Source organism: Phascolarctos cinereus, unplaced genomic scaffold (assembly GCF_003287225.1).
Source record: "Phascolarctos cinereus isolate Bilbo 61053 unplaced genomic scaffold, phaCin_HiC Scaffold_4;HRSCAF=312, whole genome shotgun sequence".
Classification (NCBI taxonomy): Eukaryota; Metazoa; Chordata; class Mammalia; order Diprotodontia; family Phascolarctidae; genus Phascolarctos; species Phascolarctos cinereus.
In genome coordinates this window covers 88,571,654-88,588,773 of record NW_027555847.1, presented here as the reverse complement: position 1 = coordinate 88,588,773, position 17,120 = coordinate 88,571,654, and the positions used below count along the sequence as shown (strand labels likewise).

General features: G+C 45.4%; 2 protein-coding genes across 2 annotated transcripts in view; one reads left to right on the top strand and one right to left on the bottom strand.

The window, feature by feature from the left end:
* The first annotated feature begins 231 nt into the window (after nt 1-231).
* The window catches only part of P4HTM (prolyl 4-hydroxylase, transmembrane), a 33,522-nt gene continuing 16,633 nt past the window's right edge, over nt 232-17,120 (top strand). Inside the window, exons 1-3 of the mRNA XM_020999320.2 lie at nt 232-830; nt 1,974-2,055; nt 15,316-15,506. Of these exons, the coding sequence (XP_020854979.1) occupies nt 399-830; nt 1,974-2,055; nt 15,316-15,506 (705 nt within the window). The 5' untranslated portion in view covers nt 232-398. The remainder of the gene's footprint in view (nt 831-1,973; nt 2,056-15,315; nt 15,507-17,120) is intronic.
* Nucleotides 6,366-13,114, bottom strand: LOC110217140 (secreted frizzled-related protein 5-like). Its single transcript, XM_020999321.2, has 4 exons — nt 12,810-13,114; nt 10,369-10,538; nt 8,616-8,702; nt 6,366-6,880 (listed from the first exon to the last, which is right to left on the bottom strand). Exons 1-4 carry the CDS (start codon nt 13,112-13,114, stop codon nt 6,564-6,566), a joined length of 879 nt encoding a protein of 292 aa, XP_020854980.1. The 3' UTR covers nt 6,366-6,563.

Below are 17,120 nucleotides of genomic sequence, written 5' to 3'. Positions count from 1 at the left end.
GCTTCTGCCGGCGCATCCTCTACCTCGACCCGTCTCCTAGCAACTATTGCGAAGGTGGAGCGAAGGGCAGAGGGAGGGAGGAGTCCTCTGAAGCAACGTCGGGGGCTGCTCTATCTCCTAGCAACCATGGGGCGGGGGGAGGCCAATGCAGCATCCTCAATCTTGTCCCGTCTCTTAGCAACCATCGCGAGGGGGGAGCGTGGGGAGGGAAAAGGAGGGGAGGGCCAGCTCAGCGCCACTTCCGCTTCTCTGCTCTAGTAGGTTACTAGGGGCGACCCAAGGCCGGGCCGGGGCCGGGGCTTAGTGCCCCCGGGCGCCCCCGCCGGCCTCCGCGGCCTAGCGGCCCCGATCCTCCCTCCGCTGCGCATCCTCACCGGATAGAGGCTGGAGTCGGCGCGATGGCGGCGGCGGCGGCAGCTCCGCGGCCCGAGGCCGAGGAGGCCTCAGAGCCCCCCTGGGCGCTGCTGGGCCGGCGGACTGACGGGGAGGTTACGACCAAGGCCCCGCTGGCCCCACCGGGCCTGGCCGGGGGCAAGCCTCGCGGCATATGCTCCCGCTCCTATTTCCTGGTGCTGATGGTGTTCGTTCACCTCTACCTGGGTAACGTGCTGGCACTGCTCTTCTTCGTGCACTACAGCAACGGGGACTCGTCCGGGCCGGGGCCGGGGCCGGGGCCGGGGGCCGGCCAAGGAGCGTCCCCCGAGCCTGGCCCCGCGGACGCTGGCTCCGCGGACACCGCCCCCGAAGCCGCCCCAGCCGCGCGAGCTCCGGCCGCCCCTCCAGCCCCCACCCTCCTCGGGGCGCCGCTCATCCGTCTGGAGGGCATCAAGGTGAGCAGGCACGCGACCTATCTGGGCACTTCCCGAGTCTAGAGCTGCGAAGGACGGCGGAGCTCTCAGCCCCTCCCTCGTTTTATAGGTGGAGAAACTGAGGCTGGAGGAGGGGGAGCGGATTGTTCAAGGTCACAGCCAAAATTTAAATTTGGGTCCTCTGACTGCAAATCCAGGGATTGGCGCTTTTCACTTGGCTCTGCTACCTTTGGTCTCCTCTAGGTGTGGGTATGAGATTGGGGGGGGGAGCAGATGACATCTAGAGACCAGGCGTCCTCCCCTCCTCTTATCTTCCCATTCAGCAACTGCAGTTAGAATTGTATTAGGCCTGAAAGATAATGTATGTGTGTATACATACATACATACATGCATGCATATACCACATATATACTATATGCTTAAACATATACTACACATATGTATATACATACATAGAAATAGTATAGATAAATAGAGAGTATCTAACATGAAACTGAAGACCATGGAGCCATTAGTAGTCATTTGAGTGGTAGTGTCCTGATTCTCTGCTTTTTCAAAGCTTCTGCTTCTCTGACCCTTTCCAAGGGAAGTGAGTGTCCCTAAGAATTTAGAGCAATTACCTTGTCAATGAGGTGGTTTAGTTCCCAGGAAATATCAATCCCATCTGCCCCTAGAGAAGTAAGATTATTTCCAAGACTATTTCTGCAGTAGAATTTTAAACTGTCTCCCATTGCCTTTTGTGTGTGTGTGTGTGTGTGTGTGTGTGTGTGTGAGGCAATTGAGGTTAAGTGATTTTGCCTAGAGGCACACAGCTAGTGAGTGTTATGTGTCTGAGGCCGGATTTGAACTGAGGTCTTCATGGATGATGTTACACCAGTGAACTGATAGTGGCCATTGGACAGCCTGTGTCTGACTCCAGGCCAGTGCTCTATCTACTGGGCCACCTAGCTGCCCCTCCCCTGGCCTTTTGCCTGATGTGCCATGAGCCCTATTTTGTGACTTTCAATTAAGTTCAACAAGCATTTGTTATAAGGTTTGCAAAGCACTTTGTCTATGTTATACATTTAAGTCCAATATGTGCACAAAACACTGTGCCAGGGGGCTTTGGAATCTAGGAGGTGGGTGACTAGAGTGTTAATTTGATCTGAATGTGCTGTTATCCAGGTTGGCTACAAGCAGAAGGTGGAGTTGATCCCCAACAAAATACATGATGTGAAGACCCTCAGCTTGAAGCCTCTTCTCTTTGGTAAGGACACACCAAAAAAACTCCCTATAGAAATAGACCCATCACAGTTTATATTTGTGAAACTGCCTCTAGCATAAATTTTAGTCCAAAAGTTATGAAAATTCATGTTTACAACAACTTGACTTTCCTTTCCCTCCTTCCCTCCCTCACACATGTGCAGATAAAAAAAATCACAAAAGTAAATTTCTTGTGTTAAGGAGATGAAAGTTGTTTAGAAGCAGAAAATGTTGGTGAACTTCCTCCTCCAGCCATTTGAGTGAATTCTCTTTTAAACTTTGTAGCAAGAGCATCCATCCCTAGTCTTATTGCTATATACAGAGTGACCCTTGAATCATTGTAGCTCTTAAGAGTTTAAGAAGAAAACCTTTCAGCTATTAAAAAAAAAACAATTGCCCATCGCAATACTTAAGTATCAACTGAAAAAAAAATGTGATTTCTGTGGCCTTCCAAAATCAGAGAATGGATGGGTAACCTGGAATTGAACCTGCCCTTTCAGTTTAATCATGGTCTCTTGTTTCCTCTATCTTCATGGATGATGTTACGCCAGTGAACTGATAGTGGCCATTGGACAGCCTGTGTCTGACAAGAAACAGGCTGGTAAAGTGATAAAACCAGCACCAGGATGTTAGCTTATCATCCCAGAATCCTCCTAAATGACTGTTGCTGCTGGATAATTCCATTTAAGACCTGAAGCTGGTTGTCTCATTTACTTTCCAGTGCCCCTGGGAAACTTCGTAAGGAATAAAATATCTTTTCTAGTAGTTCTGATGCATTGCGCTACAAATACTTGAGTATTAGACCTCAATTAGAATAGAATAGAATGTTAATATAGAAAGGTCGATGAGGAACTTGTGAAAACTCTCAACATGTCCAACCCCTCCTCCCTACCCTGACCTCAGTAGGGACTCAAACCCTAGCTGGCCTGGTGCTTTTTGAAAACTTCGGGCCTGAGAGTGAGGGGGAAAGTTTGTACCTGAGATCCTCAGGACCATTGTTCCTACAGCTAGGGTTTATGGGCAAACTCTGGTAGCAGTGATCAAGAGAGTCTTGGCCTTTTGCACTCAGGGACTTCAGGACAATGGCTGGGATCTGCAACTGTCAGGAGCCCATGGCTCTGAGCACATCCTTTACACCACTGGATCAGAGGTTTGTGATTTGGGGGATATACTTGGACCCATGTGTCATCTGAAACTCTGTTTTAAGAAATAACATCGGTATTTTGGTTGAAATGTTTTTGTTGTTTTTTTTAATAATGCTTTAGTCACCCTGTTGTGGGTTGAATCTCCACAAGGTTTTGGCTAAGATGTAGGTGGGGAGAAAAGCCTATGGAAATGGAGAAGGTCCTGCGAAAAGTTATAACCAAGAGAATGAACAAACACAATGTTCAGGCTAAGTAATGGCCCACCTTATGGTTTCTCTGGGTTAGTCATGTTGAAAATCTTTTGACTTAACACTCTAATCTTTAGGTATGACCTACTGGAACATCTTCTATTAAGGTAGTTGATCTAGAAACCCAGCTGTGGTGTGCCTTGACTTCTAGCCCATTGGGACCTATAGAATGAAGAATAAGCATGGGGGAGGAAAATACAAATGGGGCTTCTTCAGCCCTTAAAGGTCTAAGTGGTGATTTCTTTTTTTTTATTTTTAGTTATTAACATTCACTTTTATAGGATTTTGAGTTCCAAATTTTCCCCCTCCCTTCCCCTTCCCAGTTCCCAATACTGCATACAATCTGATATAGGCTATACGTGTACAATCATATTAAATATATTTCCACATTAGTCATATTGTGAAAGAAGAATCAGAACAAAAGAGAAAAATCACGAGAGAGAAAAAAGAGAGAGAGAGAGAGAGAGAGAGAGAGAGCAAATAGTATGCTTCCATCTGCATTCAGACTCCATGGTTCTTTCTCTGGATGTGGATTTTCCATCATGAGTCTTTTGGAATTGTCTTAGATCCTTGTATGTTGAGAAGAGCCAAGTCTATCAAAGTTCATTCTCACACAGTGTTGCTGTTTCTACGTACAATGTTCTCCTGGTTCTGCTCTAAGTGGTGGTTTCTTGGCCACAGCTAAGTGATGTTTTTGTGGAAACTCCTAATAACCTGGAACCTGGTATCAGGAAGCACCTGAGCCCATCCTTTATTGGCCTTTTGTGGATACATTATCAGCAGTAAAAAGAGACAGGAGGAGAGGATGAGCTTGAGCCACATATCCAATGCCCCATTGATGGCAGTGATGGAGTTTGGCTCTTCAGTTTTTTCCCTCCCTGCTACTCTCAGCCCCAAATCTCCCAGAATGCTAGGCAACTAGGTTCTTCTTTCTAGTAATGCTGATATTGAAATAAAATGGAAACAGGGAGGACTTGTTCAGTGAATCAGAGAGCTATGTCAGTATCCCAAATATGGTAAATCCCAAAGAGAGGAAACAAGATAGTTGATCAGGTAGCTATCTTGGAATGTGCCCAGGGCCTCACCTCTTGCTGTTTCCAAAGAATGATATAAAAGTCAACATTTATATGGCACTTCAAGGTTCATATGTGCTTTGCATACACTATCTCATTTGACCTCCACAGCAATGTTGTGATATCAGTAATGTGAGTAGTATTGTCCTTATTTTATAGAAAAGGAAACTGAGTCAGAGCAGTAAAATGATTTGCCCCAGGTCATATAGCTACTAAGGGGCTCAAATTGAGACATATTACTGCAAGTCTAACTATTTCCACTATGCCCCAATTCTGCCACCACTTCCCTGAGAAGAGTTTACGTGATCTAAGAACTCTCACCATTGCAAGAACATTGTTTTATTTTAGCCCTCAGATCCTCCTTTTCTATCTCACACTGTTATCAAAGCCTGAACCCCAGTGTAGCTGGCCAAATCTTTCCTCCTCCTGCTTCAGTTGATCAGTTCCTTATGAGGAAGGGTTGTTATCTTATGATTTACAGGACCCATGGCACTGATAGGCACTCAATAAATACTCAGAGGGTTAATATTTACATTTTCCTGGTGTTAAAGAGTTTTTTCCCCCTTTTAGACATTTCAGAAATAGAAGTAAAATTAATCATGCTTGGCCCTCTAAAATTCTGTTTGAAAGGTATAGGCCTCTTTCTCTGAGCAGCAGCTTAATATTTATCAATCTGGTGCCATCAGTCCTATGCCATCTCATGTACTTTGGCTGGGTTTCTTATGAGGGATTTGTTACCCTTTACATGCCTTTCCTGTTCCAATATCCTTTGAATACCAAGGACCCTTGACCAAATTTTCTGCTGGAGCATGTTGAATGTCTTTCTCATTGGGTCATGTTTTTATTTTTTATTTTCCTAAATATTGAAGATAATTATCACTAATGTACAAGAAATATTTATTTTAAAAATCGTGTTTGGCTTATTACAAGATTGCCAGATCTCTCTCTCTCTCCTCCTTTCTCTTTCCCTCCCTCTAGTTTAAACAGAGACAGTTTGACATATATCATGAGAAGAATGTGTTCATAATAAATCCTAGAGACCTAAAAGTAACAGACTTAGATTTTACGGGTGAATATTAGTTTAGGTTTTAAGCAGCTTACCCTAGATGTGTACGTGGAAGTCTTGACTATCCCAGAGGTCTTTTTAGAAGTGTTTCCAATAAGAGCCTTAGGCTCAGCAAAGTTCAAGAAGACTATATCCTGATTTGGTGAGCCTGGTATATTGATTCTGGCTTCAGAAAGATCTACCAAGTAAATCTCTGGGGCCCTTTCTGAAGTGTTTGTAGTATGTTCAGATTGTAGAGCACTGAGTGGGATAGACATGGAGATCTTTTCAAAATGCTCTCAGATTTCAAGAAAATGCACAGCCAGCAGACAGTAGGTTGTCAGGGACAGAGCTCAGTAGGGCCAGAGTTACCACTTCTCTTCTCTCTACTTTCAGAGCCATCTTGCTCTTCCAGTGAAGAAATGTGGGTAACAATAGGCTTTTGAAGGTGGGGGCCCACAAAGGATTCTGGGAGCAGATATCTGGGAGGCAGCAGCGCAGTGGGAGGAATTGAGCAGGGAAGGTATCTGTTGCATTGTTAGGAAGCTTGGCCCCTTCCCAGCATCCACTTTAGCATCATACCTAGTGCCAAGGGATCACACTCATCAGCCTTTTACTTTGTTTCCTTCTACTTCATCTGAAATGTCCATTCATCTTATGTCAGTTGGAAGACCAGCTAGCTTATCACTTAATGTACTTCTGTGCTTCTGTCTGGGAACAGTCTGTCTTCCATCATACCTGCATGTGTTTGAAATGCAGAGTCTGAGTACAGTAGGACAGGATGAGGATTGCGTCACATCTCCCAGTGTACATTATGGACAAGGGCTAGGTCAACAAGTCATTTTCCTCTTGGATAATCAGTTACTAGGAATCTAAGTAAGATAACTTCCCTGCCAGAGTTTTGGCTTTCCAGTCAGAGTCCTTAGTCTGAGAAGGTATGCTGTTGTCCCAGGATGAGGGAGGCACCTGACTTCACACTTTTCTTCTGCCAGGAGGCTGCCCTACTCTCTGCACCGGTGGTGCTTCCATTTTCTGAGTGCAAGATGCAGGTTCCGGTTCCTCTTGTTCCAGGCATAAGCCTTGTTAACTACCACTCGACTGCCCTGGACCTCCCCACTGATTATGTAGGCCCCTGTGTGAGTGCCCCGCATGAGGTTGTGCACACAGGTAGCATCCCACTCCAGCCACTGCTTCAGTCTGGGGTGGACCTCTGTTGGCAGCAGGGGCCCATGCTTCAGCACCTCCAGCCGGGAGTCCATATCATAGTCAAAGATGCTGGATGAGGTCCAGTTCTTCCGGGAGATGTGGATCTTCACAGCTAGAACAGGTAAAACAAAACAAAGTTGCAATATACCTTGATCTCCTGGGCCACCAGACATATGTCCTTAGAGTGTCTTCCTCCTGAAGCTTCCAGGTCCCTGGGCTCTGCTACCACGTTCCCCGTTAACCATTTCTGTGTGCCTTTCAACTCTTATCAAATTCCCTGAACTTCTCTCTGGGTCAGTTATCTTTTGAATGGAAATATCTTAGTGGTCAGACTGAAAACTGAGAAAGGACTAGAATAGCTGACCCGAAGGTCCCCTTCTCCCTCCTTCCCTGAGTTAAAACATGAGATAGGTGGAAGGAGGCTGCAGTGTATTATCAATGATGGCTTGTTTCTGAGAACTGGTGTGAGAGATAGTATCAAGGACCTACACAACTGAAAGAGGAGGGAAGCAGGTCATATGGAAAAGGGCTGAACTAGCACCTGTCAGTTATCAAAAGAACCAGAGGAACCCCACCCCCAAGTACAGTGGGGAAGAGATAAGGCATGGATGAGTGGCCATTGGCAGCAGCTCCAAAGCTGGCTGTATGTCCTCCCTGCCGGCCCTGCTACTTCTCTGGTCACGGCCATCAGGCCTACCTGTTACCATGAAACTGCTTAAGGTTACCTACTTATTGCTCAGGACACAGGCAGGGCGGCTATCGCCATTGCAGAGGTACAAGAAATGTCTCTCTTGGAAAAGCCTCCTGGAAATGGATTGTCTCACCGTCTCTGGCTTGACTGTTTTTCTCTGCCAGAAGCCTTTTCTGATCCCTTTAGTGGTTAGAGTTCTCTCCTTGCCCCTCAAGTAATCATGAATATTCTTATCTGTTTATGGCTTGCAATCTTTTAGTAGGATATAAATTTCTTGGGCCTACATTTTTTTCCCCTTTCTTTTTCTTTATGTATCCAGTTGGTCCCCTTCTGCTATTAATGAGTTCCTCTTGGGTCTCTGTTTTGGGGATGGGCCCAGGCTAGCTTCCCTTCACTCCTTTCCAGGCTCTGCTTCTCCACTATCCCTATTCAAAATGTTTGGAATATAAACTTCTTGAGGGCCAGGACTCTTTCTTGTTGATTGTATTTGTATCCCCAGGACACTGTGCCTGGCACATAAATAGTTTATGTTGCCTAGCAGCCCAGTATCTCTCATGGTACTTTGCATGTAGTTTTTGTTGTTTGTCCTTGTTCCCAAAGAGGAACATGACTTCAGGAAGGTGATGCCATGACTTGCAACTGAATTGGATTTAAATGAGGGAGGGCTGTGCAGAGTCACCAGCCTGACTTTGCTTAGAGTAGGAAATTTTTACTTTTTTTTTTTTTTTACAAGGGCTTAGATTAGCTTGAACTCCCCCTCCCTCCCCCTCCCCTGAGATCCTGCCTTGTCTGGATGTGAACTAAAAACCTCTCAGTCTGACTCACTTTGAGTAAGCTGTCAGGCTCTTTGGAAATCCCAAATCCTATGAGGAAACTTCACCTCTGTTATTTGTCAGCAGAGGGGCCATTGTCCTGCCGTATAGGACGTGACTTTTTTTCTTCCATTGGCCTTTGACCCAAAGCACTGACATTCTATCTTGTGACCCCCTAGTTTGGCATTTTAACATCACCTTCAAATGAATTGCCCTGTATCCTCATATAGGTATTTAGCACAGTGCTAGGGACACAGAAGATGTAGGTTGACCTTTGTTTGCTGAATAGAATGAGGGTCACGGGATCTGAGGGTACTGGGGAGTGCCACAACAGTCGTACTCACCAAAATCATTGGTACAGAAGGTATCCAGAACCTCTTTTGGGGAGCTTGCATCTTCCAATTCACAGTCCCGGCAGCTGGCTCGAGGAACTGGTGGGGGAAGGAGAGAATGCCTCTGACTATAAACCATTGTTCTCAACAGTAAGGGAACTGTGTGCCAAACTGGTGAACTTGGGAGCCAGAGTTCTCTCTGTGCCCGGCAACTTAGCCATCTGACTCCTACACCCTCCAGGGCTGTGGAATGGGGGCTGCCAGAAGCCCATGCCCCAAGGTCTCACTGCCTTGTGCAGGGCTCAAGGAACAGAATAGTGGTGCTGGTTCCTTTTTTTGCTGGATAAAGACTGAACCTTCTTCTGTTTGCTTCTTTTTGTGATGCTAAGAGAATATCTCTGACTTAGCTAGTTAGCTCTCCTTTCTCTTAGCTCTGGATTCTGAAATATGTGAGTGGTCAAAGCATAGGAACCAGCAATTCTCAAATGAAGAAATACAAGCAATCCAATCCAAGCCATCTGAAAAATGCTTCAATTCACAAGAGAAATGAAAATTCAAACAATTCTGAGATTTCATTTCACACCTATCAGAGTGTCAAATATGACAAAAGAGGGAAATGGCAGGGGCTGATGGAGGGGCTATGAAAGGATAGGGGCAGCAATAACCCACTAGTGATGGAGCTGTGAATGGTTCAGCTGTTCTGGTAAACAGTTTGGAAGGACACTCAAAAAGTCACTGACCTGCTTGTACCCTTTGGCCCAGCAGTAAAGCTGTTTGTTAGGCAGGTACCCCAAGGATGTTAAAGAGAGAGGGAAAAGACCCCTATTTAGGGATGTTTATTACAGAACTTTTTGTTGTAGGAAGAACTAGAAACAAAAGAGATGGCTATAAATTGGTGAATGGCTTAACAAATTGTGGTATGTGAATATAATGGAATTTTGTTGTGTCCTAAGAAATGATGAGTATGATGTATTCAAAGAAATATGGTAACATTGGCATGAATTGGCACAGGGAAATGAGCAGAGGCAGAAGAACTATTGACATGGTGGCCATAATAATAAAAGGGCAAACAGAAACAGCAGCTGATGAGCACTTTGAACAGCAGCTGCTGAGAAATAGCCTCCATCTCTGGGAAGAGAGGCATTGGATGAGAGGAACGGAATTGGGCTAGCCTTCTCAAGATATGGCCGATGTGCTGACTAGTTATAAGGGAGGGTGGAGGCTGGGGAGTAGTGATTGCCAGGGAAAAAGCATTGGAACATTTTTTTAATTTGCAAAAGAAAAAATGCAAAAGGGGCATCACTTATAGGATAATTTTTGTTACTCTCATTAAATTCTCTCTCTCTGTACACACACACACACACACACACACACCACACACACATTTTAAAGTGGAGTTGTTGTTTTTTGTTTTTTGTTTTTTTTAAGAGCTCTGGATCTAAAGCCAGGGACACTGAAGCAGACTCCTGGCTCATCTATTTATCTGTGTGACCTTAGACAAGTCACTTAACTTGTTTGGACTGAAGTTTCTTTTTCAAAGGAAGTAGGATGGACTAGATAAGCTCTGGAGTCCCTTCTAGCTCTAAATCCTATGATGATATAAGTTATAAAACAAGCCTATGGGCTTGACACCCCTGACCCCCATATTTGAGCACTGAGGGAAAAATATTCTGCCTTTGTTATCATGACTGGCTCTGTGTATGTGTAGTAGTAGTAGTAGTAGTGGTGGTGGTAGCAGCAGTTGTACCAGGAAAGGTTGACTTACTTCTCCTGCTCACGCTCATCTCGTCGGTGATTGCAGAGATACACAGACTGTGATCTGCAGGGAAGTGATCACACTGGAGGATCTGGGGCCAGGGGTATCCGTAACAAGCCATGATGGGGGCACAGCTGTCCCGAACACTCTCACAGAGACTTCGGCAGGGGTAGATGATCCTAAAGGAGGGAGACTGTGGATATTTAGTTCTTTACCTTCAACAAGAGGCGTGCCATGAGCTGAGGAATATTTTTGGATACAGCAACTCATGAAATGAGGAGCTAAGGCAGGGAGGGCTTTCGGTCTGTATCAGCAATGAAACCGTAGGTCTTTGTGGTAGTGAAATAGTAGCTCACGTTTCTATCATGCTTTCAGGTTCTCAGAGGGCTTTCCTCACAGCAGACCTGTGCACAAGAATCATTCTCTCCAATTTACAGTAGAGGTTATCACTTCTCAAAAGTCCCCCAGCTAGTAGGTGGTAGAGCCAGGATCTGAAGCCACATCTTGGACTTTAGGTCCAGCAGTTTTTCTAATAGCCCCATGCTATCTTCGTGCAAGTTCCCCAAGGGTAAAAGAAATGTCTTAAATGCCAGTATCTTTCACAGCATAGCACAGCATGGTGCCCTGTGCATAGCTGGTGAAAGGAAAGAAGGAAGGAATATTAATGAAGCATCTACTATGGTAAGGCACTGTGCTAAGCACTTTACAAATATTATGTCATCTAATCCTCACAACATACCTGGGTGGTAGGTGCTACTATTATCTCCATTTTACAGTTAAGGAAACATAGGCAATCAGAGGCTAAGTGATTTGACTAAGGTTTGGCTAGACATTGTTGAAGGTCACATTTGAACTCAGGTCTTTCTGACTCCACATCCGGCTCTCTGTCCCTTATGCCATCTTGGCGCTCCAGAAATGTTTACCAATCAGATAGGGCCTCCCCAAACCATGGCAGAGAAGTAAACACTCATCCTATAAATACTGACGTTTCAATCACCCACCCACCTAGCTGGGTGTGGCTTTTCCTGGGTTTCAAATGGCTTTCCAAACTGGTACATGTGGTGTTACCCTGGAAACATGGGGAACATAAAATACTGAAACAGGTTCTTCTTTGGATGGAGGAGCTCAGGAATGCCAAGCAAGAAGAGTGTTTCCCTGTACCTTCAGGTCTTCTAGAAAAGTGCCTTGGGAGCTCTGGTCTTCAGCCTTTAGCTTCTTGGTATTTCCAGTCCCAAATGCTATCTCCAGGAAGCCACGAAGGCTTGCTTTACTGTTACCCCCTCCCCCACACTAGGCCTTACACAGCACTGGGAAGTGGATCTCTTATTCTTATCTCACTTACCGTGTAGCATTGTATATTAAATTATCCACTAGATCTTAAGCTCTATGTGGATGGGGACAGTATCTTAGCTAAACTTGGAAAATTCTCCAGTGCCCAGCACAGCGTACAGCTTGGGTTTTAATATTTGTCTGACTAAATGAAATTAATTACAATGAATACCTGATTATCAATTGGGAAAACACTCTTCTCCAAGGAATTGCTTTTTTCCTCCCTTTAGTGCCAGGTGGCCTGGGGGTTAACCTGCTTTGTCATTAGCCCTCAAGATGCTCTTTGGTGCTTCCATTCAGAACCCATTAGTGTTCTCTATCCCTAAATCACCGCTATGGGAAAAGGAGGAAAATGGGGGCCTCCTGTTGGCACCATACTCATTACGATCCCCATCACTATTCAAGAACATCAAGGAAGATGTTCTTGTTGGCACCAAAGCATCACATCTGTATGTCACTTTCTGGAAATAAAGGTAATTTAAGAAGTGTCTTGAAACAAAAATCCATTTATTTCCTGAAAGGGAGGTGCCAGATGAGTAGCTTGAGTGGACTATTTACAGCAGACAAGCAAAAGGGAGATCAGACCTTGGCCTCCTGTCCAGTTCTTGTGACTGCTCGGAGCCGTAACTGACAAGTTATCCGCGGTGGTGCTGTGCCTTTTACAACAGAAGACCTTGAGAATGAACAGCAGGGCCGAAAGAGGCCTGCTCCAAGAGAGGAAAAACTTGAATAGCAAGACGGGAACCTGACTGGTGAATCAGCTGGATGGTTCCTCATTCCTCAGTGGAATGTAATCACCCAGTGGAAGTGGGAAGGAGGCTCTTTTCTCTTAGTTGGAGCTGGTCTGTGGCCTACAGTGATTGCCTTCTCATCTAAAGGAGGGCACTCCACAGCGGTGGCTTCTTTTCTGGGAGCACATGACCTGAAATACCCGTCTGTGCTTTTACAGTAGCCTCAATGAGACTCATCAAACACACAAACCCAGCAGCTGATGGAGAAGTGCAGCCCCAGCTGACCCATCTCAAGAGAGAGCTAAAGAATATGGGTGAGATAGTGCCATGTGTCATTAGTTACCCTGTGGGGAGATTCTTTCCCTGGAAATAGAGAGTTTAAAGTCTTACCTGTCCAGGCAAATCGGTGCAAAGAGTGAGCAGAGAAAGATTCGGGCATCTGGGTGACATTCCCTGGCCAGCAATGGCAGCCAGCTGGAGGACTGCTGGATCACTTCAGCCATGGTTTCATGTTCCAGCAGGTTGGGGATTCGCATTTCAGAATAGCCAATATCATAGCATAGAGTCATGCTTCTTGGAATGAATGTGCATCGAGAGGAGCTCCTAGGGAAATCTGCACCAGCCCTTACAAAGCAACAGCCCCACAGACCTACCAAAGCAAGCAGCAGCCTCTCTATGGACCCTCTGGCCACCATCCTGCACCTTTACCTTAGCCTTTTAGGTGGGCAGATGTTCCACAGGAGCTAGTGGCTTCTTTTTGGAGCTGAATCTGCTTAGGGAGGCTTTTTTATGTATGATCCTCTCCATAGGCTCAGTGGCCAGCCCCTTCATTATGAATCCACTGTTTTTAAAGACAGCACAAATGAGATGTTTGCCTAGTCTTTGGCTTTCTAATTGGGGGCCTGGGCTCAGCTCAGCAGGTGTGTTAATGAGGGCAGCCCAGGGCTTCTTTATCCCAGCTCCGGTTGTCTGTAAATCAGACTTGTTTGCATTTGATTAGGTCGCTACTGGATGCCACTATTCAAACTCTGCCCCTTCAGGGAGGCCCCTGGATTAGGCATCTGTTAATAAACCCTTTAATGGTTGTTTTTTCTTTCTTTCTTTTTCGTGGCAAAGCAATCAGGTGTTTGACCAAGTCAATTAGGTCCTATTGATTTAGCCCTGCTACTCGTTAAGCAGGCTTTCAAACCCCAGTAACCTTTCAGGCATTCTGCGTAGGCTTAGATTGGAGATGTATTTACAGGCTTGGACATTGTTTACACAAAGAATTTGCCTGGTTCTTTTGGGTTGTGCCCAGTTTGGGTCATGCATCCTGTCTTTTTTATTCTGCATTATAGCCATAGTTATGCTGTATACAAACAGTATGCAACTTCTCTATCTTTTATCTTCAGTCCGTTTTTCCTGTTGTTATCAGTGAGAGATGTAATTAAGAGTAGGTTTCTTAGTGGAGAGATAGGGTGAGTGGGAGACAGACTCGAGGGGACATATTGAAGGAGTTGGATAAGTTGTCTGCACAACCCGGAAATATTTATGGCAACATCTTGTGTAACGTGAAAGGGCAGGTGGGAGGCACAATGGATAGAGCGCTGGGCTTGGAATCAGGAAGAATCATCTTGAGTTAAAATCTGGTGTCAGACACTTACTGTATGATCCTGGGCAAGTCACTTCACCCTGTTTGCCTCAGTTTCCTCATCTGTAAAATGAGCTAGAGAAGGAAATGGCAAACCACCACAGTATCTTGACCAAGAAAACACCAAACGGGGTCATGAAAAATTGGACACAACTGAAAAATGACTGAACAACGACCAATGTAACATGAACCGGTTTTATAGTTGACCCACATTGAACTCATCTAGAAGGATAGGACTTCCATCATACTGTCATGGCAGTGTCTGTTCAGTGACAGCAGAAGATCATCAGATGGGATAGAGCTGGGCAGTGAGCAAAAACAGAATCCTTGTTTTGAGGCCATTTCTCCCATAGGCTTGTGATCAGATTTCTTCTATGAGGTATTTAAATTGATATAAAACAACCACAAAAAAAACCACAAAACAAAAACCAAACTACCTAGCCTGGGGCCACATTTCCAGGCCCTGGCACCAATGCCAACTGCCAGAAACCTGAGTGACCATCCAAGCCAATGTCCCAGGGTCAAAGTCCCAAATAAAACCTGTTCTTGGTAACTGCAGAAGCCCAGCAACTCACTGGGTAATTCCAACCTAGGTTTAAAATGAGTGGATGGATAGAGATGGACTTAATGATTGCTATTAAAGTGCTTTCTTAGTTACACAAGGAAACTTGCTTCATTGTAACCTGACCTAAGTGATGGCCCTGGGCCACTCTGTCTGAGACAGGGCTGTGGGAGTCACCTGTCACAGCCCTGCCCTGACCTTGGGTGGTTGTGTGGCTCCTCCTGCACCAATTATAGCCTCTTAGTGATCGATATAGACTGTGGGTTCCTTAGGGGGTTTGATATACTATATACAGTGTAAGATTCTAGTGGGGTCTAATCACTAAAGAGGGTGTGAGGTTACTGTTCCTCTGGCCTTTCCCAGACTGGAAGCTCACTTACTATAAATACTGCCATCAATGAGGCAGCTGAAATCTGTACTCTTGGTTTTCTACAGAGAAACTGTCAGCCCCACAAGTCATTGTATCAGAAAAATGTCGCCTTGGGACCTGTCTTATATTAACCCTTTGTCATGCCCTTTGGTGAGGAAAGAAAGGAATTAGAAGCAAGTCTTTTTATAATTGCAATAATAATTTACAAGCTAACGGACTCTAAAGACACAGCCTCGCTTTCCCTAGCTTTGGTTTTTCTCTCAGGTGCCATTGATGGGTGCTTTACTTTTAATTGGTAACCTGGCCATGGGTCCTTTCCTCTTCTTCCTGGCAGAAATTCCTAACTTTCTAAGTGAGGAAGAATGCAAGCTGATTATCCACTTGGCCCAGCTGAAAGGGCTGCAGAAGAGCCAGACGCTGCCCACAGACGACTATGAAGAAGCCATGGAAATGATTGAAGTCAGCCCGATGGACGTCTTCAATCTGCTGGACCATAACCAGGATGGGCAGCTGCAGCTCAAGGAGGTAGAGGAAGGGTTGCACACTGGGGAAGCATTTCCTCCAAGAGGAGAGAGCTTTGTTTGGCCCCTGCTCCTGACAGTCCTCTGGGCCAGCTGCCTGTATGGCCACTGTGCAGCACAGGGTCGGTGAGCAGTGTTACTGTACAGTCTGCTCTGCTTGCTCTTTAGCCTTTCTAGAAAAGCTTCTCACAGGGTAAACTGCCCCCCTCCCCAGAGCAACAGCTGTGCCTAGGCTCAGAAACTCATCCAAGTCCTGATCCCCGTGGCAGCCCCCTCCCTCCTTTGTCCTTCAGTATGGGAGGACTTCTGCTCTGGGTTTTACTGCCTAATTTTGTCAAGTGCCAGTCTCCCCCTTTCAGGGCCTGGATCTTCCATTTATGTATCCCCTAGGAATCTTTTTGTTTTCCTTGGTCTGGCCCCTCAGAAGGAGGCTGGGCCTTCCCACACAGGAACAGCTAAGGGGGGGAGGAGTGGTGGAGAGAAATGTGAGGCTCCCTCAAGTTCCTCTCCTATCCTGTCAGGTCAAGGATCTGGCCTTGCTTATACCCTTCAGAAAGCCAGCATTGGGCATTCTTCTTTGATTACCAGTTTGGGGATTATCCATTTTTGTTTATGGACTAAACAATGAACATTGTAAATGCCAGGCTGGCTTACTGTGTAAGAAGAGCTCTGGATTTGGAGAATGGCTTGAAATGTGGTTTTGTTACTGAATGAACCTGGTGACCCTGAGCAAGTCACTTCACCTCCAGAACCTCAGTTGTTTTATCTGTAAAATGAGGAGGCTAGACTGAGGTGATCCCTCGAGCCCCTCAGAGCACTAAGCATTATGATCTTGTTCCTTACAAAGGATTTTCCTTAAGATTCCTTTAAATGGCCAGCTGTCCTGGAGCACTGAATGTCTAGAATTCAAATGACAAAAACAATCTTTCAGCAATGTATCTATGGTGTAACAGGAGACCTCCCTCTAGAGCGTATCTGTGGTATAAGATGGCTGGTAGATCTTGAAGGATATGAGCGTAGCACCTGGAGTCAGAAAGACTCAAGTTCAGATCCTGCCTTAGACACTTACTAGAGGTGTGGGCAAGTCACTTCTCCTGTGCCTCAGTTTCCTCATCTGTAAAATAGGTTGTTTGAGTCCAATGAGTTAATATCTATAAAGCACTTTGCAAATCTTAAGGCATATATAAATGCTGCTATTCAGAATATAAATATAAATTTTTCTTGGGGTATCACATTTTCTCTTCACTCAACAAATTTCAATTCAACAAATATTTCTTAAGCCCTTACTCTGTAAAAGGCACTGTGCTAAACACTAGGGATCAGGAGATAAAAGATGACAGTTCTGCCTCAGGGAACTCCTAATTTACCATAGGATAGAAAGTAGAGTGTGATCTGCTTTATAAAGGGGTGCAGATAAAGTGCTTTAGGAAAAATCTGAGAGTAAGAGAACATTTTCAGCTGGTTGGGGTGGAGGGGCAATGTCTAGGAAGTCTTCTTGGAGGACGTGGTACCTGGCAGACCTATAAGGAAGAGAAGGATGTGTATAGTTGGGCTGAGGGAGGAGGGAAGCGAGGTGGGGGAAGGACTGTCTGTACAAATAGAGAGGCCAGAGTGGACA